The 25,298-nt window shown below is 32.8% G+C and overlaps 1 protein-coding gene and 1 pseudogene across 3 annotated transcripts in view; one reads left to right on the plus strand and one right to left on the minus strand.

Moving 5' to 3' along the window:
• Positions 1-13,832, minus strand: part of LOC149575019 (plasma membrane ATPase-like) — a 94,361-nt gene extending 80,529 nt beyond the window's left edge. For all 3 annotated transcript variants that reach the window (XM_089814878.1, XM_089814877.1, XM_089814879.1), the window contains exons 1-8: positions 13,164-13,832; positions 12,630-12,749; positions 12,187-12,285; positions 11,919-12,056; positions 11,321-11,635; positions 10,576-10,782; positions 10,374-10,493; positions 10,065-10,184 (exon numbers count right to left, since the gene is read on the minus strand). In XM_089814878.1, the coding sequence (XP_089671004.1) occupies positions 10,065-10,184; positions 10,374-10,493; positions 10,576-10,782; positions 11,321-11,635; positions 11,919-12,056; positions 12,187-12,285; positions 12,630-12,749; positions 13,164-13,223 (1,179 nt within the window). In that variant the 5' untranslated portion in view covers positions 13,224-13,832. The remainder of the gene's footprint in view (positions 1-10,064; positions 10,185-10,373; positions 10,494-10,575; positions 10,783-11,320; positions 11,636-11,918; positions 12,057-12,186; positions 12,286-12,629; positions 12,750-13,163) is intronic.
• Positions 13,404-14,008, plus strand: LOC149575020 (polcalcin Cup a 4 pseudogene; annotated as a pseudogene).
• The last annotated feature ends 11,290 nt before the right edge of the window (positions 14,009-25,298 follow it).

The raw sequence follows: 25,298 nt of genomic DNA on the forward strand, positions 1-25,298 counted from the left end.
TAACCTCTAATTTGCACCCTTCTAAAATCTAAGAAACGAAGAGCTTTTAATGCTTTTAGTGACATTTTTTATGTAATCAAAATTTTTTGTTCATTGCCACATGCTACGAAATATCATTTGAATCTTTAATGTTTCTAAAATTGTCTTGTCTATCTTGACATGAAATTCTGTCCACCTTGAGGAAACCCATGATTTTACAAGTTTCCTACGCATTCATGCAAAATTTGAATCAATTACATTATAATTGTACGCCCTAAACAGTTCACAAACAAATCCACACGCAACCATCTCACCCAAAAATATGCCTTACCTATCAAGCAAATTCCTCTATATTAGAATCAACCTTGCCGGCCAAGGGAAACATTTAGGATTCTCAATGGTGCAGGAGGTTTGATGTTGACGGGGCAACAAAACATCTCTTGGGACTATAGAGACTTAAGCACATTTCACCGACAGGAATATAAATCGGTAGCAAACTAATACGAAGACGTCGCATTTTTTTTTTCACTTTATGATTCTATTTGTTATCCGTCCGATTATTTTTCCCGACAACAACTTTTTCGAGTAAGACATCTTACATTCCAATCATTGTTTCCAGCAAAATAGCCTATCAGCTAATAATTATAATTATACATATATATAAATAATTATACTTATATATATATATAATCTCATAATAATAAACTTATATCTCAAATATAATAAACACAAAGATAAATTAAATCCCATATATGATTATATATATTCATAGGTTTACCCAATAGAAGCTACCAAACATCAACATCTTACAAGATTCAAAAAAGGTGAGTGCTCTTGTGGGAAGATAGATTGTATGCAAATTCCAAGAAACCATGGTTGCAAAATGTGATTTATTTGTACCATAGTTTGCAAACTCTCTGTGTACTCTTTGGGTTGTTGAGTACGCTAATTTTTTTGTCAAGCAATTTTTCATAAGTTTAACTCACGTGATTTCATCGACACAAAAAGCCATGCATAAAAATAGCGTAGCAAGTGAAACATTGGTTAAAATGTGTTTTTCATATTTTATTTTTGATATGAAACCATGCATTTTATCCTTCAAAATGTCAATTTTTAATTTAATACAATTTGTAATTGAATTTAACAAAAAGAAATATGTTCTTTAAGAGATTTTATTTTTTAGTACTTTCAAAGTTGCCGAGTTTTTGTCAAGTTGGAAATCTTGGGCTTGTTGGGTACTCTAAGTCCGAGTTTGCAAACTATGATTTGTACCTTAAGGCTCTAGTGATTTGTATGTGATTAAGAATTTTAATTTAGTTGGTAATGGAGTGGGCCCCCCTATCACGAGGACATTGAGGAAAACCAAACAGCAAATCCATGGAGAAGGGAGGTGGTTCCCTGCTAAGGGAGTTTTAAAAGTTAATACCGATTGTTCTTCCAAGGGGACCCTGGATATGCAGGAATTGGTGGTATTGGTAGAGGTAGCAATGGTGGTGATGTGTTCTTCTCTACTTATAAGGGACATGATTCTAATAACCTTATGGCGCTATAGCTATTCTTCGTGCTATTAAAAGAGGGTATTTTTTGGGTTGGAAGCCAATTGTTTGTGAATCTATTTCCCAAATTGCGATTGATGCTGAATGCAAAATAGTTGGATGGAGCTAATTAGCATTTAGCTTTAGTGGTAAAGCAAATTTAGAATTTATGTTTTTCTCTAGATCATATTTATTTTTGTCATATTCCTCATGAATGGATTAGAGTGGCTAACTGTCTAGTAAAATGGGCTTCAAAGAAGCTGGATAGATGGGATGTGGATGACTGGGTCCTCTTGTGCCTAGAGTATTTGAAGACTTTGGCAAAGTTAATTATAGAGGACAAAATTGTGCAGTTGTTTTACCGATGGGATTCCTTTTGGAATCTCTTCTTGACATTTCTTAGTTGTTCTTGTTTTGGCCTTGGGCCTTTTGCTTTGTACTTTCCGCTTTGATCTGAATAAGTTTTTACTCCTTTTCCAAATTTTTATTTTTATTGAATTTTTTATTAGTGTTCACCAAAAATCTTGATATTTTCTATGTTACATTCCATCCCTTACCATCAATATAGTTATTCCCCTTAACAGTAATAATTATAGTTAAATTATTTTAAATGGTTTTCTTAGGTTAATTATTTGATCTAATAACTATAACATTATATATGTGAAAAAGATTAGCATAAAAACTATCTTCAGTATTTTAAAATAGACTCAACGCACTAAATTTAGAAGTAACTCTAAATCTAAATGTAATAGAAATTTTATTTTTATTTATAAATGCTTACATATTATGATAAATTTGTTTATATACATTGTATGTTGATGCTATTGAAATGGTCATTTTGATTTAAACTTCTACCTAGTGTTTTTGTGGGTTTGGTTAAGATTTTAAAGATTCAACGCTCTATCGTTGTAAAGGTTAAAGGTGCATTCATAAGGCCTGCCTCATTTGTTTTGTACTCATCTTGACATTTTATCTTGAATAAAATAACTTAATGTTCAAATGATGTATTATATGTAAAAGTTGGTATCCAATATGTATCTTATCTAATTTATTAATCCTCATTTTCAACATTCTAGACCTAACCCTCATATATGTTGTTTCTTGTATCCCCTTTTCTGATCTATGGCTAAGTGGATGGTTTGGTAGATAGCAATAGAAATTAGATAAGTCCTTCATTTACTTGCAAATTTACTTAGAAATGGGTGTGTTTGGAATAAAGCATTGGCCTTTATTTAGGAAACAATTGTATTTTATGTCTTCTAATTGAGTAGTGATTAATCTTTAGTTTGAAAAGTTGCATATTGGAAGAAGATTATATTATGTAGGTATTGTTGTGGGGTTTTGACACCATCGTCCCATTGCAAATGGGGACCCCCTTTTTTTTTCTCTTGGTCTTGTCCTTTTGGCTTTAGTTATTGGTAGTTTTCCGCTCGGTCCTTTGAGGTTCCCTTCTTTCAAATGAGAATTGGTAAAATTGGACAAGTTTGGAAAGTGTTGTCCATGTGGGCTCCTAGAATGGAAACTATTTGCTTGTATGAGAATTGAATGTCTTGACATTCTATTTTAGTGAGTCTATTTCATTGCCTCCTAGATTGACCTTATTTTAACTTTGGAACAACTTACTATTTTTAGAAAGTCTATTTTTAGTAATTCTATTTTTAGTAAATTTCACTGCCTCTTAGATCAACCTTTTTTTGACTTTCGGACAACTTACTATTTTTAGAAAGCCTATTTTTGGCAGGTTTGTCTTGGCAAAAAGTGAGCTCTAGTTGATAATGAGCCAAAAGAGTATATGTTTCTATATCCAAAAGAATGAGCAAGCAAGACAGCCAATCAGAAAATGGTTATGTCCGGAATCGCCTTTGAAATATCCAAAAGTGGCAAGGCATCAAAACATCAGGAAAAATGATTGTTGTGGAATTCTTCCATTATGGACAAAATCCATGAACACTCAAAAAATCCTACCTTGGAGAAAAATGGTTGTTGTGGAATTCTTCCATCATGGACAAAAACCATGATCACTCAAACAATCCTGCCTTGGAGAAAAATGGTTGTCGTGAAATTCTTCCATCATGGACAAAATCCATGATCACTCAAGGAAATTCCTCCTTCATGGAAGAAAAAATGGCCAAGTGTCGGAAATTCCTCCTTCATAGAAGAAAAATGGCTAAGTTTTGGAAAATTTCGCCTTCATGGAAGAGAAAAATGGCTCCTTCATGGAAGAAAAAATGGCCAAGTGTTGGAAATTCCTCCTTCGTGGAAGAAAAAAATGCCTAAGTATCAGAAATGGCTCCTTCATGGAAGAAAAAATGGCTAAGTGTTGGAAATTCCTCCTTCATGGAAGAAAAAAATGGCTAAGTATCGGAAATGGCTCCTTCATGGAAGAAAAAATGGCTAAGTGTCGGAAATTCCTCCTCCATGGAAGAAAAATGGCTTAGTGCCGGAAATTCCTTCTTCGTGGACTTCATGGAAAAAATAATGGTTGTGTTGGAAATTCCTCTTTCATGGAAAAAAAATGGCTGTGTCCGAAATTCCTCCTTCATGGAAGAAAAATGGCTTAGTGTTGGAAATTTCTCCTTCATGGAAAAATGAAAATGGCTAAGTTTTGTAAAATTTCTCATTCATGGAGTAAATTGCAAGGAGTAGATAAAATTTGGCTAAATATCTTTCTAGAGAGACAGGGAATATGTAATTGGTCTATATGTTTCATTCTGAATTTTTTTGCATGATTCTTATATTGCTTATTTCTATTTTGCAGGAGGAGATAGCTCCAGTTCTAAAAATTCCAAAAAGATGCTCAAGTCCCAAATTCTAGGTCCAGCATCAAAGACATACAAATGCTGAGTGATCTAGTCCCAGACATTCAAAGTTCAATAATTAAAGTCCAAATTCAAAAATAGAAGAACATGGCAATGGAAGTTCAATATGAAGAAATTCGAAAGTGACATAATCATCAGCAAGGAATTCCAATCCATTTTAGGGGGATAAATTTCCAAGCAAGTACATGGAAGACAAGAATGTTCGAGGAGAGATTTTCAGAAAAGTCAATCAAAGTTGGATCTTAGTTATAAACCGACGCAATTGGAAAAGACTCAAGCTTACATGGCTCCATCATCATTTCATGGCATCCATTTATCTTTAATGAAAAATTAAGGTCTCCAAGTCAAACTTCTATGCATTTAGAGAATGGAATCAAGAATAATTTATTCAAGGAAGACTAAGCATTTATCGAGTAATGAACATGCATACTGGATATTTATTGCACTCCAATCTCTTTTTGTGCAAGCATGCATAGTGGGAATCTATTAGGGCCCGTTTGGTTGCAAGCATAGGAATTGAGAATCAGAATAGAAAATTTGAATGAGAATGGAGAATGAAGAATAGGAATGGAAAACTGCAATCCAATCTTGTTTATCCCTTGTTTGGTTATGCAAGCTTAAATTGGAATAGGGTTAACTCGCAATCAGCGCCATTGGTTAACTTGCAATCAACGCCATTGGTCCTCCGAGAGCTGTAGGCTCTCTCCGCTATGGCACCCGCATTAACATGCCTCTCCAAGGATCCGAAACCGTATCCAAACCCCTACTCGGTATTATTTACAGCATAAGTAAACGAATTTTGCACAAGTTTTTCTCTAAGGGTTTTTAACGTGATAGTGCCATTAGTGAACATGAGGTGCGGAAGTGGCAGCAGCCCATACTCAAACGGCTCTCTGCGCAAATGGAGAAACAACGGCGCCTCATTCTCTGTCATCTTTTGTTATTTTTTCATCAATCAAACCCGCAGAAATTGTAGCAGCAGCAATGAGTTTTTTCTATGCTCTGCTTCTTCTGCAAGCGGATCGATCGACACATCATTTGAAAATATTGAAATAGAGTTTCAGCGCTCACCCCAAGTCAAAGCGGATTTGAAAATTTAATCAAATTTGAGAAAGTTAAAATGAATGCAAGAATAGCAATTCTAATTACAGGTATTTTTTGGAATGGACAAAAGCTCATTTTGGGGCTAAAATGAGAATACATATTCCTATTCCCTATTCCTATTCCATGCACCAAACAAAGAATACAAATCATATTCTAATTTCCTATTCCTATTCCGGTTGTATTCCAGCAACCAAACGGGCCCTTACCCACTATGGTAGTGGATTTCTTATTATATTAATATAGATTCCTTTTCTTTGCTCTAACCTATGTCACAAGGTTCGGCGAATTTCATGAATGAAATTCGAAATCCTGCAAATTTTATAAAATCTCCAAAAATTCGTTTTCGTTCGCCTTAAATTCAAATAGAAATTTTTGTGTTAGGTTTTTTTTTTACTCTGAATATATTTTAGAAAATGTTCTCAACTGTATTTTTCGGATAAAAAATGAATCACAGGCTTCATTGTGGAGTTTTCACAATTATTCCTACGGAATGCATATGTTTGTGTCTTGTCAAATGACTTTTGCAACTCCTTTATGCTGCAGTCAATGGTGCAGCTCGCCAGGAAAAGTTGGCCATGTCTCCTCCAATTCGATAAGTATTGGCTAACCTTCAAGCTCCAACCGCTGCAAACTGGTCGCCGCTTCCGTCAGTCTACAACTTCGAATGTGGCAGATGCACCTGATTTTTAAATTAGATTTTTTATTGAGTTTAATTTTTAGGGTTGTTTTATAAAAATATTTAAGAGTACATTTTTATTCTATGTTTATAATGATATAAAATAATATTTTATTTATTTTGTATTAATGTTCAATATAAACATTTTGTTATTAAATTTTAATATTAACATTTCCTTATTAAATTTTAATATTTTGTTATATTTCTATTCATTAGTTAGTAATACATGAAATTAACAAAATTTGAATTTAAATTAATATAATTATCTAGTCAATTTATAAATATTTTAAAATTTGTTTAGTTTATTTTAATTTTTCAATTAAATTAAATTAAATTTAGTAGTTTAATATTATTCAAGATTATGTTTAATTTTAAAATACTTTTAATAAATATTTGTGATTGCGCTTTCTTATGTGCGTTGTGGATTATATTTATATTCTTGTATACATGTAATGATTTCTAATCTATTTAGCTATGTTAAATTATTTGATAATTTAGTAGATATATTAGTTATTTTTAAAAATAAATAAATTATACAAAGGTGAATTTAGTGTCAATTTTTTTTTCGAACTTTTTACCTAGTCGAACTTCATCCGAATTTTATAGTTCCCGAATTAGAACTAGAAGTCGATCCTTGTGACTTAGGCTCTAACCCTATTAGGGCTGATGTGGCATGATCTGGGCCATCAATTATTGTGATCATCCAGGTCATCTATTGTAATCAAGGACCTATATAAAGGCCTCACTCCTCATTTGTAAAGGGAGGATTTTCTGATATTGTTGCTATGAGCTACTGAGATCATAGTTTAAAATTTCGGTTTTGGCAATATCTCAGACAAACCAAAAAATTTGCAAATCTCAGAATCAGCAAAAACTCAGTGAAAAATTCCGCAATAAATCAGCACTTTTATCCAAGATTTGAAAATATACAATTTCTTAAAATATTCTTAAAGTATATCAATTATAAATCTTTTAAAGAATAATCTTGACATATATAATAGTTAAATAAAATTATAAAATATCATTACTAAATACCGTTGTATACTTGTAGTTGTATACAAGTTAAAATAGTTAATTTATTGTATTTTAAAATCACTATATTACAGTAAGTTTAAAATACAGTCTGTTAAACTGTATTTTAAATTTACTAAAAATAGTAGTAAATTAAAAATGAAGTCTATTTACAAAATTTTGTATTTTAAAATTTTTATTTTTTATTAAAACAAAATAAGAAATTTTTAAATACATTATAGTTTTCAGTATTTTACAAAATAGAGTAAGTTTTAAACAATTTTTTTAAACCAAATATAATAAAACTTATTAAAATATTTATAAATAAAATTTAAACATACCTGCAACTTTGGAAGTGTCGAATGCTTGTAGGCTTGACAAATTTGAATGAATGCAGACATGAACAAATTTGCCCCATCGAATGCTTGCAGGTTTGACAACTTGTTGAATGAATGGACACAATCCAAGCCAATCTTGAATGTTGTCACTAGAGACAAAGCCGTCATCGCCGTTAGAGACAAAGCCATCATTCAAAGACAAAAAGAAAAAGCCTAAAGTCTAAAATTGTCGCCTCATCATAAACGTCAATGTTTTTTGCAGTGTTTGTTTGGCTTTCCACGCGATATTAACGAAAAACAACATCGCGGTTTTTTGCTTTATTTCACCTCCAATTTTTACTACGTTTATTTCAGCCTATTGTTTGCTAAACAAAATACCACGGGTTTGGCGAAATATCGCCGTTTTTTTAACTATGACTAATATAATAGAGTTTCCATTGAAGCTTGGTGAATACTTAATGTGTCTTGGTGCTTGCTTGTTCTCTTAAATTCCCTCATTTAGATTAAGTTAGTTTAGTTAAAGTGTTGTGATTTCAATGGAGAATATGATGGTGTATTGATGGATTTCTTTGGTTCATACTTTTGACGTTTTAGTGATTCTAAATCGTTGTGCAAAATTAGCCTGAAACCCTTTCATGCATATATTTCACTTCTATCTTCCATATACATTGTTCTTTATGGTGTATGTAGTGGTATGAAAATCTTTTGCATAACCCTTGAAGATTGCAACAGTTCACGCGTAGTTGTAGTATAACTTGGCAAAGCGAAGCTCGGTAAATTAAGGAATTTGTCCACCAGAATACTATTTGTTGTCATCACTTCCCTTAGGAATAGATTAGAACCTCTAAAACCCTATCCCATTTTATTTCCACATATTTCGTGAAAACCCAAAAAAGTACTTCATCGCAAAACCTTTAGATAGTTCCCACATCCATGTGTCTTGAAATGAATTTGATAAAACACATAAGGCCCCTTGAGATCATCTACAAATCACATCAACCACCGAGCTTATGCACAGTCAAGACCTAACATTGAAGGAACCTTGGAGTCATCATATGATCTTCTAGCAATCTTAGCATACACAAGACTTTGTTCAAGAGAGGATCAGATATTTCGGTATTTTGTTCTATTGTTTGGTGGGTCATAAAAAACGCATCAACAGGTATTACACCTATCAATTAAACACTAGTATTTGGAGGATAGATTTATTAGTTAGTTACCAACAAGTAAGAGAGTGATTTATCAGTTCACTACCATTAATCAAAGATTGATTGCCTATGATTTGGGATCATGAAAGCTAAGACTATAGAATGTGCTAAGAGAAGAGGATAATAGATCTATTAAAAATTAAACAAAAATTCAATTATGTTTAAGCCTTAAGGTATTACATAAAACACACATCAACAGGTATTACACCTATTTACACCTATCAATTGAACACTAGTATTTGGAGGATAGATTTATTAGTTAGTTACCAACAAGTAAGAGAGTGATTTATCAGTTCACTACCATTAATCAAAGATTGATTACCTATGATTTGGGATCATGAAAAGCTAAGACTATAGAATGTGCTAAGAGAAGAGGATAATAGATCTATTAAAAATTAAACAAAAATTCAATTATGTTTAAGCCTTAAGGGGATGTTACATCAAACAAAATTATTATAAATTTCAATAGTGATGATATGGTAGCTTAGCTGCCATATAGTATGGTGGTATGAAAGTTTTCAGTCTGGCTGCCATCGATACAAATATATGTGCAATAATTCAAAAAAAAATTGAACATCGTAAGGGAAAGTTGCATAGTGTCCAGCATTTTGTTCTACATATATTCGTAAAGTTGTCATTCTATTATCTAGAAAATAATAGATAGAAACTAAAGAATGTTGGGTAAATAAAAGACATGAAATTTGAATGACTATTCAAAAAGATTGAGGGTAGTTTTTATAAGATAAATATTATTAAAAAATTGTATTTGGTCAAGCTTTGTACCTATTCATAAAATCTAAGAAAGTTTGTAAGAAATATTCAGAATTGTAGTGTATATATTGTGTAATGGTCTTGTTTAGTGTATATATTAATAAATCATCTTTTTGACAGAAAATTTATTTAATATTAAATATAAGAAAAAAATTTAAAATAATTTAGAATAATAACAATTATAAAAAATATGAATGTGCTTGATAGAAGAAAGAGTTCAAAATTAAATCGATTTTAAAAATGCATTGTCAATTTAATTGAGAAAACCCACCTATTATATAGGAAACCTGCTCTCAACTGAGTTCAGACAACCCACCAAGAATATGACGTCTATGATTAGTTGAATCATTTTTGTCCTTTTTCCGGTGTATTCTTTTTTAACATCCTTGTATATAAAAATAAGCTATTGTTTAAAATAGCCATCTATATATAAGAGTATCATTTAATATTTTCAATTAAATAATGTTTATCATTTAATATTTTCAATTAAATAATGTATATCATTTAATATTTTCAATTAAATAATGAAAACAGAGTCTAATGTAAAACGTTAGGTGTAAATATCTCCTACACATCTTAAGGAAAATGCCATATATAAGATTGAACTTAGGTATCCAGCTTACCTCCTTAGGATCTGCTAGCATTCCCACCATAGCTGCATCAATGGCATCTTGATTCTCTGTTCGTGAAGCTCTAGCAGCCAGAAGGAGCACATAATCTTTCTCCACTCCAGTGGGAAAAGCCTAGTCCAAGTAGTTTGAAGGTAGATGCTTCAGATGGTTAAAACTGAAAACTTCGAAATTTGAGAATATTACTTGGCCAAAGCAATATTCATTTTGTGCTACATAGTTAATAGAAAGCATTGGATTATCGTGCTATACAGTCAAATATAGATAGATCTTGGACTATATGTATATTGCAATGAGAATCACCTCTATTAGATTTTTATCAACGCTCAACTTGTTGAGAGTAAGTGTTCCAGTTTTATCACTACAAAGGACATTCATTGCGGCCATCTCTTCAATGGCAGTCATTCTCTTTGTGATAGCCCCCTGTTGATCACAAGAGCTTAGGTCAGTTAAAGAAAGATTTCATCTTGAATACAACTAAAGCGCAGTCAGAAGAACTTATAACCTGTTGTGAGAGCTTGTGTGAGCCTATGGCCATGGTTACAGACAATACAGTGGGCATTGCAATTGGAATTCCTCCGATCAACAGCACCAACAAATTGTTAATTCCATCTCTGTACTTTCTGTGTTGAATAGGGTACATGACAATTATTTCTATTATCATTCCAATTGCAATTGAACAAATGCAGAAGTTACCAATGGCTGTAAGGACCTGCAAAATATGTGATTAGAATCCCATATTTGAAACTACTTATTTCTTTATTACAAAACACTTGATTAAAGACATTAAATTTCTACAGTCCATGCTGAATTTGTGTGTTGTTTCTGGATTCAACTGTGTGAATCTTTTTTTGCATCTAATCTAATACTTAGTTACCAAATCTAACTTTCGAATTGAAAATAACTTTTAAGATAAACCCTGTGACCCATCTGAGGAGTGCGGTTTAATCATGAAGTTAATGATTGGTTTAAGTCATATTAACGACTTCCCAAAAATTTTATCGCCCAACGGCTAGCATAACCAACCCTTACAAAGAAAAAACCAAATAAACCAAAATAAACCAGCCGATGTGTAATCATAAATTACGAGGTACATTTGTTTGTATTTACTTATTAAATGAAAATAAATAAAAATTTGTATTCTGATTTTTAATTAATTAATAATATAATCAAATGCACATTCTGATGACTGGACAGACAGCACAGCTCAACCATAAGGTCCAATAAAGAATATGGTTCGTGGTACAAACCTTCTGGAAATGGCCCACTTGGTTTGTACTATCAACCAAATGAGCAGCCTTGCCAAAGAATGTGTGGACTCCAGTAGCAATGACAACTGCCTCAATCTCTCCTTGCTTGCATGTAGAGCCAGAGTATACTCCATCCCCAGGATCCTTAGTTACTGGGAGAGATTCTCCTGTTAAAGCAGACTGATCAATCTTTAAAGGGTCTCCTTCAAGCAGCCTCGCATCAGCAGGAATGATATCTCCCAGCTTAATGCTAATAATATCCCCAGGAACAAGGATAGCAGCATCTTCCTCCTGCCATCTACCATCCCTAAGCACCTGCAATCATTACAACACATTTAAAAGATCTTTTGGACACAACAGTTCATGGAAAGAAATAAAAAGTGCATTTCCCATCAACTTCTGAAAATGATAATGATGAAAAATAATAGATTATGGGTCTCAAAAAGAGGAACATCAACCATTAGCAAGAGAATGGCAGATGATTACACTTGCTGGGTCTTGAACTTTTCAACTGTTTGATCAAGATGACAAATGTTGTCGCTTTCCCTGTGCTTAACTATCTGTCATGACATATGGGCTTAGAATTAAATAATATTACCTTGGTCTTGGGAGCTAAACGGGCCATGAGAGCAGCAGCAGCGTTGCCTGCATTGTTTTCTTCAATGAAGCTTATAGTTGAGTTGATCACAAGCAACACAACTATTCCGATGAAATCTTGCCAATCTGGAGGTTCTCTCTGCAGTCATAATTTCTACGCTTCTGATTTAAAGTTCCATCATGAATAAAACCAGCAAGATAACTGTTTTTCTTTCAGGTCACTGAATCTGAATATATAGTTACGGGATATTATTTATCCATCAACTTACATTTCCGTTTGCCAAGGCAATAGCCATTATTGCGGCAGCCTCCATGACCCATGATAGGGGATTCCACATAAAACCCAAAAACTTGAGAAATTTGCTTTCCTAAGAGTCCAACAGGATGAATTCAGTATGAAAAATAAAGATTTCTACTATTTCTCATTTCTGTGTGTATTTCATGTATTTTCATTTCAAACATTTGAATCTTTACTATATTAAAACTTCAGGTCTAACTTGTAAACCTTTTTCAATAAAGAAAATGTTGGATGCACACGTATTCAGTTCATTACAGTATACAGATGATTCTGGCTTCACTTCTAAATCCTGAGAGTAAGTGTTATATCACCAACCCGATTGCATGTTATGGTCCATGTTTTTATTACATAGATAGATTAACCATAGTTGCATCCATATCTATGTTTTCTGAAATATTCAAGTTTATCACCAACCTTTTTCTCTTCCAGTTTGTTGGGACCAAAAATTGTCAGCCGAGTATCTCCTTCCTCAGAAGACAGTCCATCTCTACTACACTTTAGCTCGGCAAAAACTTCCTCAATGGGTATATGCTCCTGTTTTTCTCAACACCATTAGAATCCATAAAAGCGTTTACCAAAAAACATAAGATTTTAAAAAGCAACTCCATCAAACCCTCAAAGCATTTTAATCAAAAATAACCATCACAATTCTCATAACTGAAAATATGACTTTTTAATGATATGTGTAACACTATTTCATAAATGAAGATATTTTTTCATAATTAAAAAGAAAAAAAGTAAAAAAATCGACCTTCTATCATAACATATTTCTAATGATTCTATACTTCCAGCTTAAACAGAAAAATCATTTCCGTCACTCTTCGATCTTTTCCTGATAATTCTTCACTAACTAAAACACGAAGATTAAGCAACTAGGAGTAGCAATTAAATTCTGTTCAACCGCCCTAAATCAAAAAAACAAAAATTAAAGAGAGGAGTTGAGCTTACCAGATCAACAGTTTCCTTTTTAAGCCCCTCGGGGTCTAATGGTTCGTCTTTCGTTCCCATGAGTGAGAAAGAAATCGAATTTTATCACGAATTGCAGAGCAGAACTGTTGTGAGAAACCGGACTGATAGATAAAAGTCTTTTTTTTATTTTTAGTAATGCCGATATAAATGCCGAGACTTGTAAATGGATTTTATAAACCCGTTTATACAGAAACCCAGAAATAATATGTAAAGCTGTCAATGTTATCATCTTATCTTAGTGGTAGTTTTTTGTTTTCCTGAAAACTAATATAAGAAATATTTCCTATCTGTTCTAAAAACAGACTAGTGATATCTCCGCTCGCGTGAAGGGGTCACGGAACAGCGAATCGACAAGCCGGAAGAGGTGTTCAAGAAATTCGATGCTAATGGGGACGGGAAAATCTCCACGTCTGATCTGGCAGACATCCATTTATCCATAAGCAGTCATGTGCGTGAAGCTGAGGTACAGGCCATGATGAAGGAGGCTGAGTGGCTCCATCTCAGCATACGAGCTGTACCAGGCTCTCAAGATTTTGGGCGAACCCTGCAAAAGCGAGAAGTCTGGCAGCATTGTTCAGTGCCGACGAGATTGGAGATGGCCTTATCAATTTTGACAAGTTTAAGCAATGATGACCAATAAAGTGAATGATAAGAGCAAACTATACTCTATTTTATCTTGTCAGCATTTCATATCAATTGTGCAAACCCTAACAGACCGGACAGTAGGACCCATTACTGGAGTATTGGAACAGCAAACAGCACTAAGATTTTGCCGGCATTATGCAAATACAATTTCTATCACTTGTCCGAAACTTAACGGATAGACAATAGTAACCGGTGCTGTAAATGTTTCAAACGTTGAACAGCGGTAACGTTTTGAGTAGGAAAAATAACATCATTTGTGCAAAGCCTAACGAGATATATGATAAAGACCATTAATGAAATTGTTTGGAATGTTGCGACAGGGCTAAGGTTTGGCCATAATTTTGTGAGTAGAATTCTGCATATGAATTCCAACTGTAATCTGCTTGAGCATTTGCTAGTTACGTAATTTGCCCTTCGTGATGAATTTTTCGTTCTTTTAGCTTTCAGTGGAATTCAAAATATAACGAGCAATTCAAAAAAAGTACGAGTTTAAGGCTGGGTTCCAAAACTTTTAGGAATATTTAGAAGAGGGTGGTCGTATGGATTTTATATGTCAATCAGTTTTAGTTCACTCGAAAATTTAAGGATGTTTGTGGTGTTATAAATTTTAAAAATAAAAATTTATTTTTTCCATAAATTTTTTTGGTGGGATTATATCATTTTGGTGGGAAAATAAATAGTAGATTTTGACAAGTGGCAGATATTTTTCCAAGTAGGTGGAGTTGTTTCTATCTCCAGTGCATTTTTGCCTAAAAAGTCGAAGCTCCTATTTTATAGAAATAGATTCCAAACAAACCTGTAGCTCCCCTTAAAAAATTATCATGGGGACAAAAATAGAACCCAAGCCCCTTCCATGGAACCCCTGCCTAAACGTTTCTCTTTCAAACTTGAACGCCAATAGTCTTCAACTATTCAGTAATGAAACAATAGTGATGTGCACTCAATCATGTCTTTATTTTTTGGTTCGAAATAAAAAAATTGAGCTTATATTATTAATGCCAATAGCCTTCAACTATTCAACAGTGAAACAATAGTGATGTGCATATTAACTCTTTAACGTGCTTCAAGCTAAATTAAGATTACAATTTTGAGTATGCTTAACTTTTAAATCAAAAACCAAGTTTGGTGCTTAGTTTTCAAAAGGCTTTCAAGTGTTCTCTCCGTCCATATTGTTCTTTGGCTTAAAAGAGCCATCAATCTAAACAACTAAATGAGGATCGTCTACCTTAGACTCTCTATATAGTAGTAGAACAGAAAATTCTTCAAATCTCCTTGCATGACAATTATGATCAAGATTCCAATGTATATGTGTAAGTTCCAATCGAAGGGCATCAAAGAAACTTAAGGAATCTTCTTCAAAAGACCATCATTACAAATTATGTCATACAACACCATGCATCAGACCACATTTTTGCGAGGTCATATTTCAATGTTTTGCATATATGGCTTCTAGAGCATTATAGGCATAACTTATCATGAAACCACACTTTGTCAAATTTTGAAACAATTTGTCGAAAAAACTATTTTATTTGTGTTTTCATAGAGTTTTATTCATCGATTTAGATCGAAACGGTTGTATGTTCCCAGCATATTTGAAATTTGGAGAATAGTTGTGAGGGGTTGGCTATAATAAGAGGTTTCAATATGTACTAATAAATTGTGAATGGTGTAATGCATGTTTCACTATAAGGGCATTTCCCATTTTGAAGTATTTATCATATTTCAATTCACATAGGAAGTTGCAAGATGTTTCTATTGCCCCACGATGTTGTATGGAACTTTCATATTATTTCTCTAACCATTTTTTATATCATAATTTTTACCCTAGTATTCACCCTGGAATCAAAATTCCAAGAAATAAGAGTTAGGATTAAACATATTACAAAGAAAATATTATGATCTTAAATTTGAATCCTACAATGATATGGTATTAAAATATATATCGATTCAATGATTAGGATTAGATAATATTGCATAAGCTATCAATAACATTATACATGCATATTGAAGGTTAGAAGAAGAAACATGATGGATTCATCCTAGGTCATTTCTACACTAAGCCTAGAAGTGGATGTCTATTGAAGCTCGTCCCTTTGTTTGCTTAGTTTTTTGTTGTACTTTACTCCCCTATCAATGTCTTATCCCCACAAAGACATAGGCCACCTTGCAAAGTTGTGTAGAGGAAGGTTTTTCTTGTTCCTATGTGAGTGGCCTCTTGACATCCTTACATGATGTAACTATCAACTTAGACTTCTTACATTACCTTTTGTACACCTGTCATACACCTCAAATCCTTCCTAAGAGCTCTTGTACATAGAAAAGATACTGAAAATTATAAATCTAATTTAGTTGATAGGTTATTTGTGCTAAAAATTAAATTTTATAATGCCACAAAATCGTCGGCCTCTCTTCTTATTTCTTTACCTAGCCATGCAAATATTTTCAGCTCAAAACTATCCTCTTACATGTTTTTTCCATTTCCATTTGTTGCTTTTTCCTTGTCCTTGTCTCCTCTTTTTTTGCCCTCAATTTGAAAGAATTTGCTAGAGTTGTTTACATTTGGTCTGCATAATATGCATGTGTTTTTACATTGATCACATTTACTTTGTATTCCTTGTTGTTGTGGTTGACATTTTGAATTGTCTATCAAGGCATCCTTTTAGGTAAGGATATTTTGCATCAAGGTCTATCAATGGTTGTTTTCATTTTTCAAATATTTCTCTATCAAATTTAGTTTGATGGATGACTAGACCTTGCATTTGTATTTGCAGGAGTGTACAAGCTTGATCGTTGCATGAAGGTATAGTAGTTGCAAGAGTGATTAATTTCTACTTTTTTACTTCTAATGTTTACCAATTTATTTTGTTTATATTTTGTAGTCATGGTATGTTGCATGTATGTTTACCAGTGTCACACCTATGATGCCTATAATGAATAGGTTCCTACAACTAATATGGGTAAAATAAGTCCATATCAAATATCTTGGAAAAGCTAAGATCTCTCAAATTACAAAAGCACAACACAAAAGGCTCTTAGTTGCTTAATGTATGACTCGGGTATTATGAGAGGAATAATACAATGTAATTAGCAATAACCTTTGCGAGCTTTTGAATTTTAGGTTTACCATAGGTGTAAATTTTTTTATTTAAAGTTAAATAAAATTATTGAACTTCAATATATAATATAATCTTTTTCATAATAGAATGTAAACTTGTATGATAAAATCTAGGAAAATAAATGATGGTCATGCATAATGCATAATTTGTGAAAACTAAAAATTCTTTGGTATGCTCTATTGTGACTAGGGTGGCCTGAAAAAAATGGTTATTAAGTTTTAAAAAATATGCCAATCTTGATCTTGCTACCTACAGGAACTTCTTTGCCCCTTTGCTAGATGAAGAGGTTGGTTTTACAGATGGCTTTATAAATACCTCTATGAGTTTCCCTAATTAGTAGATTGATTTTAAAAATGTGGCTTAGCATAATAAATATAGGAGATTTGATGAGCCATTGAAACCCCATTTGAACTTAGAAAATTCTAACTCAGATGGTTCCTCTAATGATGTAGGTGGCATACGGTTAAAGAACATAAGATAAAGCAAACCCTAACATAAGAAAATAAGAAAATTTGGATCATCCTTATTTTAGATAATCCATCATTTACCACTGGTTCTAATAAGATTCAATTAGGGTAAGGGACCTCCCTTCCTTGTGCCTCTCCAATTGTGCAATAACCTATAAGATCCCTATCCTACTAAGCAAAGCCACATCATTAATGTATGAGGAATGCAGAATTCAAAAGATGAAACTCTAGTAGACTATTCAATCATCTAAGTAATTAAACCATAATCAAGATCAACAAGTAGTTATCCATGTCTTAATCAAAATCATAGATAAACAATATTACTTATCAATTAAGCAACTACAATGTCAATTGAATGATGTTGACCTACACATCATACATTCATGACATTACAAGTAAATACATATGTTTGAGTCTACAATATACAAATGGATGCAATAGTTAATTATTACATCCTACATCATTGACATCATATAAGATGTTGATTTTATACATTTCATCATATGCAAGTTAAAATGAGTTGCCCTTGAAACAATGTCTCTTTGCAAGTTCCAATCTCCACAACCATTAGACATTGTCCATCTGCTACGTGAGATGGGAGCGTGGACCAAGTATTTTTCCCATGTCAACCACAAATCTTTTAGCTCCCTCGAGGTCCTTCCTGACACAAAGAATGCCCCAACCTTGGCAGAAGAAGCCTGGAAACTTGGAACAAGAGGATTCGATGGATCCAATGCAGCTGCGAAACATACTATTTTTCATGTAGTGCCTACCCTCGTTCACATCTTTTCTGGACATTGTTGTTGTTATTATCAGACTATGATAGACTAGTTTTATGTTGATGGATTAGTGGTATTGTTTTGAGACTATCAGACATTATGTTATGGATTCAGTGGTTACATGATGAGATCATTTAGACTTTACATTTCATGTATGCATGATGATCATTATATTGCTTTTAGTTATTGTTGATGATTAGTTAGATGGTTTATTATCTCATGTGTTTTATTATGGATACTTACCCCATACTTGCATGTGTATGGTGTGTGTGTTTTCATATTGTATGGCGTTTCTGATACGGTTAAGGAAGGGAGTCATAGTCACCTGCTTAGTCGGGATCTACACGACACACCACTTCCTGCCATTGCCTGTTTAGCTTAGCATTATATATATTGTATGTACATGCATGATTTTTCTGCAGGTTGCAGGTACCGGGTATTGACTTCCCTAAATTGCCAGGATGAGCGTACCCTATTATACTATCCTAATGATAAGAGAAGGTAGATAAATTCTCAAGTCCAAATCCCAAACCCTTAAACCAATTGTCCTAGTGAGGTAGGACAAGTATCTGGATATTTTACCCACTGAATGTGTCGGATGACATATTTCGTGATTTTTAACCCTTTAGACTAATTTTGTGTGAATTGCTCTACGATGGGTTTTTATATTTTATCTTGGAGGTCTATGGTGAATTTTCTATTAATTAAGTCTTAATAAATGGATTTAATTAATAAATTAATTATTTGAGAAGATTAATATAAAATATCATGGTCTTTGATATTTTGATTATAAATAATTAAATGTGAATTAATTGAAGAAAAAGGATTAAATAAAAAAAAATTAGAAATTAATAATAATAATTATTATAAATAATAATAAAATTAATAAATAAATAATAATAATAAAAGTTATAAAAATTAAAATGAAAGTTATAAAAATTTAAATAGAAATTATATAAAAAGTAAATTGGAGTTATAAGTTTGCCTAGGAGTTAACACACCTTTCTATTTCTCTTATGTCAACAACACGAAGGTTAGTGCATCAATTAAGCACATGGTGTCTACAACCTTATGATTCATCTAGAAGGTTGGAAAAGACACATGCTTAGTTGGTGACACCTTCTAGCTGTTTCTAGAAGCATTCTAGGTGTTTCTTGAGAGCTCTTTATATTCAGGCATTCCTAAAAGCTTAGACATAGCGTTTGGAGAGCATTTGGAGCATTGGAGGACTCGGGAATTCTAAAGAAGGGAGGAGCTTGCTCTGCGGGTTTTCTGAGGAAGAGCGAATTAGCATCAGAATCCGGGTAGATTCTTGTGATTTTACTTATGCTATTTCCACATCTTGCATTCCCTATCTTCTTCGTGTCTTCCATATGTCTTATGAGGATTTTCCTATTTTAATTGTATGCATTCTCAATATGGGTAGTTAAAATTTATTTGAGAATCTTTTATGCATAAATCAGAAAAGAACACAGGGCTAAGGTTTAAATTCATAGCCAAATCCATTAGATTAATATTTGGATAAATTTGAGATTTAAGTTTATAGGAAAATTTTGAAAATTAGAATTTTTAAATAAATTGTTTATATTTTCGAATTTGCATACACACACACACACACACATATATACCTTTATATATATATATATATATATATATATATATATTCATTTAAAAATCGAATATCATAGCATTGATCGATTACTTTTTTTAAACGTTAAACTTTGTTAAAATCGAAATCGCATATAATAACGGGCGAGTTGAAATCACTTATGCGATTTAAAAAAAAAGTAATATGCATAAAATGGGGGGGGGACGAGACCCGCGCCCCATGCCCACTACGGTCACAGTGTACCAGCTGTCGCAGGTACTACGACGGCAGGGGAGTACCCGCTGACGTCGTAGGCCCTGCGACTGCAGGGTCTTGCATACCGCCGGCGGCATATAATTATATATGTGTGTTATAACAGTCGTTTCATATGAAATCGATTTTCATTGTTATTAAATTTTCATATGTTATATTGTATCAATCGAAATTATTAATTCGATTTTATAAAATGTAATAATAATAATTATTTATATATTTATATATGTATGTATATATATATTTAAATATATATGTGTGTGTGTGTGTGTGTGTGTGTGTGTGTGTGTGTGTGTGTGTGTGTGTGTGTGTGTGTGTGTGTGTGTGTGTGTGTGTGTGTGTGTGTGTGTGTGTGTGTGTAATATGCAAATATGTTATTAATAAATTTGAATTATTAATTGATAAATGATTTATATCAAAGGTTCATTTTTATGGTGAACTCTTGTATAATTTTCAACTATTAAGATTTAATTTAATTGTTTTAAATTATTAAATAAAGTATATGAAATTTAATTGATAGTTTGGTGGGGGACGTTTTCAAACCAATCTTATAATTTGAAAATGGATTTTAGACCTATTATGGAAAACTTTTATTCATCCAAAACAGTACATGGAAAAAAGTACAAAATGTTCCTCCATTCATTCTCCAAACTTGGAAACATAAACTGAGACCTCTACATTTAAATTCAAGCATGTAAATTTAGCAAAACCAAAACATGTGTTTGCATTGTGTATTTTTTATGCTATTGTTTTGGGTTTTGGGTTGACTAGTGTTGACCAATTATAGGACATCTACCAGAGGCTTGGGGGATTATGTAATTGTGATGTCATGATGATGTTTTAAACTCGATCTTTATAAACCCAACCATGGTTATGTGATGGAATGCTCTATGTAATGTTTGTAAATTACTGATTGTTATAGTTGAGATTCTTATGTATGAGACACTTGACTTAACCATTTTTGGTTCTTCGATCAGTTATCCTTGGTTATTTTTCTAGTCGCCATGATGAGACTGAAATGTGGATTTATTCTTGACGATGTCATGTTGTGACATGTTTTGACTCAACCATTTTGGATACTTTTGATTATCAGTGATACTTCAGTTGCCAATAGAGAGCTGTTGTGATCATGATTTTCTATGGATGTTTGCTCATGGAGATTTGATACTTTTATGCATATTTGATGATTTTTATTATGGATTATCTTTTGTGATTTTGAGATTTATGATTCCATGAGCTTAGGGTAGGATATCTACATGTAGTGTCGGGAAGTGGCTTGCAATGGGGGCCGGGGCCCTAAGAGGCTGCCAGGGTAACTCATTGTAAGTTGGATTAATAAGTGAAAGCATTCACACCTAATACTAACTGAATGAACCTAAAAAGATAAGTGTTTTGATTCTCACCCATGCCTTGAGTGCTTGTATAGACTAGGATGGGGGTAGAGAGAACGCATGGTTGCGACCTTGCATTCCATAGTATGCCTCGTCAGTATGAGAGGATACTAGTGGCCGCATGAGATCAGTATGGACCCGTGGATTTTAGCTAATTGCCAGGGTAACTTGTACGTGATAAATGCGATGACACTTTTCCGCTTGCATAGTAGGTTCCTACATGTCTTTGTGTGCCTCTGGGATTAGATGTCGATTTTGTGTTTGGAACCTTTGAGTTAGTATACTTTTAGGATTCCTGGACTTATAGAGATTTATGCTATGTGTTATTGGATAGCCTGTTTGGGACTTGAGATTATCTCCTCAACACGGTGGGAGTGGACCACTTAGGTACCACGTGGTCGGGTGGTAGTGTTTTTTCACTCTTATCATTTGAGATTTATTGAGACATCATGGCCGATGCGTCCTTCATGATGGTGGATATGTATCCTTTCATTGATGATTAGCATATGTTAGATGATGTTATCTTATGCTTTTATTTGCATGTTAGATTACTTTTTGCATATGATATAGTATATGTTAGGAGTGACATTTCTACTATGTTAATACCGATGATCTTTTGGAATGTTACGCACGGAGGGATGGCTAGGATCCACGATGGTCTAATGATGCTATTTACTATTGGGAGGAACCGTGCACTTAGTTTATTATGTTTGATCTTTATGATGGATGTATATCTTCTATGATCATGTATCATGTGTATCATGCGATTATCTTTACTTTGATGTATCATGGATTAGAATAGGATGATGTATCTTATTTCACATATGTATATTCTTTTAAGCTTTTCATACCCTATGACATGTACAGTGGATGATTGAGCATTTGGAAATGTAATGTATGAACATTGGACTTATCAATATTATTTCATGTGGTTGTTATATTTGATGGAATTCAATAATGATAGTTGATTTAGATGTAATTCAATGTTAAGGGATCTTTAAAGAATGTAACCAGTTGCATATGTTATGATTAATTTTAGATAGACATTGCTATTGCTTCTGTTATGGTGCATAAGTTATATGTGGTATTTATTTTCATATTTATAAAAAAAATGTTACCAAACTTAGTGAAATTCTAGGTTAATTCTTTGGATCCCTTGGCAAGGCATTACATTTCACATATATGTAAGTAGCATAATCACATAATGTGGTAGGGAAAATAAAACAATACCATATTTACACATATGCATCACAAAATAAATGGCTTTGGCCAAACCACTTTAAGAACCAAATTTAGTTGATAGAAGAAACAAAACATATTGTATCCATTCTAAATAGAAATGGCAGATAGAAAGAAACAAAGCATACTGTATCCATTTCTATCCCTCCCTAATTGCCACATTACAACCAACCACAAGGAAACTAAATGCACTCAAGACATCAAACACGAAATCAAATGATGCAATATAACTCACAGAGATGCACTCATTTACAAGCATTGGCATACAATACAGTTCAGAGAATATATCATCTACATTTAGCATAATGATATAATTCAGAAAATGTACTTGTATATGATATCTAATAATGACCTTGGAATGAGCATATTGTCATTATACACTATCACTTTACACACATGATGATAACATTTAGTTCTAATTAATTGTGAGAGTTTATATGATCATCTTCTACTAATATAAATTGAAGGATTGATTGAATTCAATGTATATTTGATACACTCAATTTGGAGACAATTTAATAATACAATAAGATATTGCTAATATGGAACACCTCTATTTAACTGATGCCTATGCTTTCCTCAATTAAAATTTGAAACATCACCTTACAATCAAGAGATGCTCTCAAACTGTAGTTTAATACAATTTCCATGAGATGATTCACAAGTTTAACTATAACTCGATTTTGTACGACCAACTAAACTTTTAAAACGGTTTATCCATTTTGTTTCACAAAAGTAACTTACACAACACTAAGACTACACAACAAAGATATAACATTCTCATTCCCGAAGTCCCAAACTCAGACTAGAATTGCTATCCACAATTTTTCCAATTGATCAAAGACTACGCATACATATCTAGATTTCAAGAATAATTTTAGCATATGTATTAGGCCAAAATGTTGCAGGAAGAAGAGTAAGGAAGTATAGAATTGAAATTACAAACTATTTATATTTTTAACTTTATGCATAGAGCAACATGATTCACTTCTGAGTAATAAAAACGTCAATATGGAGAACATTGATGTTCAAAACATTAGACCCATCAATTCACAGTTTTTATTGTCAATATGAATGGTGATATCATAGATTGACATTTTGCTACGATTTTGTATCACATGTTTCATGCAGTCAGCCATGTTTACTACCAAAATACAGTTACACACGTGAACTTTGTTTTTCAGGCATATATCCATATTATTTCCCCAAATGCAATCACCCACCCTATCATCTCAATCGGTATACATGTCTTGTTGATAGGGTATAGAAGGAAGGTCGCCATGAAGTTATAGTTTTAGAACATGAAACAACTATAAATCGAGGTTTAAATCAAAATACATACTTCATACTAATAAACTCTAATATAACAGGCATTGGCTAATCTCTAGACAAAATGCACCAAAGACAATAACAAAAAAAAGTCAAACATGATTTTTTCTAGATTAATGAAAACACAGCGAAATTTTCTCAAAAATTTTGTTGTTTTTTATCACAAAATATATAGATCATGAAGATCATATCTGAAAATTTCTGAAAAAATCATTGTATTTTCATTTTTTTGAAATTTAGTCAATGGTGCAATTTGTAAGGAGGATAGTCGCATCCAATATGGCATGGGACCAATGTGTTTATGTTAACATAAAAAGAGGTAAAAGTTGCAACTTTGGAAAGAATTCTAGATTAATGAGAGCTATAGGTGTCATTTTGTAACATTCATTGGACATCTTCAATCTATGACCATATTTACGGTATTTGTTCACATATTACTCTTCTCAATTTTGAATGTATGTTTTAACAGTCTCTAAGGGAACAGTTGAAGACTAAAATTCAACATTGAATAAGACATTGTGAGGCCAAGATTTGGTTTGGTATAACATCACACAAAGAGGTTATTCATAGTCGGTAACAATATTACAGACTCTCATTGGGCATCAACACTTCTAAATAATTTCCAAGTTTAAGCTATCTTAGGACAAGTGTATTAATGCAATGAAAAGACAAAGGAAACTTGTGATTTTAAGCTCGTTTCCCTATGCATGTTTGTCTTCCTCCTCATTTTTCCCACTGACCTCTAGCTTTATTCTTGATTTCAGTTCTCCTCCCTATTCCTAAGATCTCGTAACCACATGAAATGAAAAGAAACAAAACCCCCAATCCCATAACTGACTCAATTCTCTTTTTCCTTATCCCATCAAGGTGAAAATAATAATTCATATCTTAACTAATTATTATTTTGTAAATGAAATAATGTTATCAATTTAATTAGTTAATCCATGGGGCACTGAATTTGCCATTTTGTTCAAGTTGTGGAAAAACGGGTTGTGACACAACTCATCATCCACCATCTCTCATAAAATCTTGGAATAATAATGTGGGGCTTACCAAGGTAGAAACCAATAAATAAATCATCAACATTTCTTTTGATTCTCTTCAGTTTGGAAGAGATCCTTGCTTCTTATGTTGAATGATATAACATCCCTTATTTTAAACAATGCATATATGTAAAGGCTTTGGGTATATTGTAAATTCAATCACTTTTTTGTAAAATGCTATGGACTGGGAAACTCAATGGAGCACATTAGGAAATGGATGAAGGACTCTTTTGGCAATCAGGTA

This window comes from Cupressus sempervirens, chromosome 2 (assembly GCF_028749045.1).
Source record: "Cupressus sempervirens isolate cs-2001-9-10 chromosome 2, ASM2874904v1, whole genome shotgun sequence".
Classification (NCBI taxonomy): domain Eukaryota; kingdom Viridiplantae; phylum Streptophyta; class Pinopsida; order Cupressales; family Cupressaceae; genus Cupressus; species Cupressus sempervirens.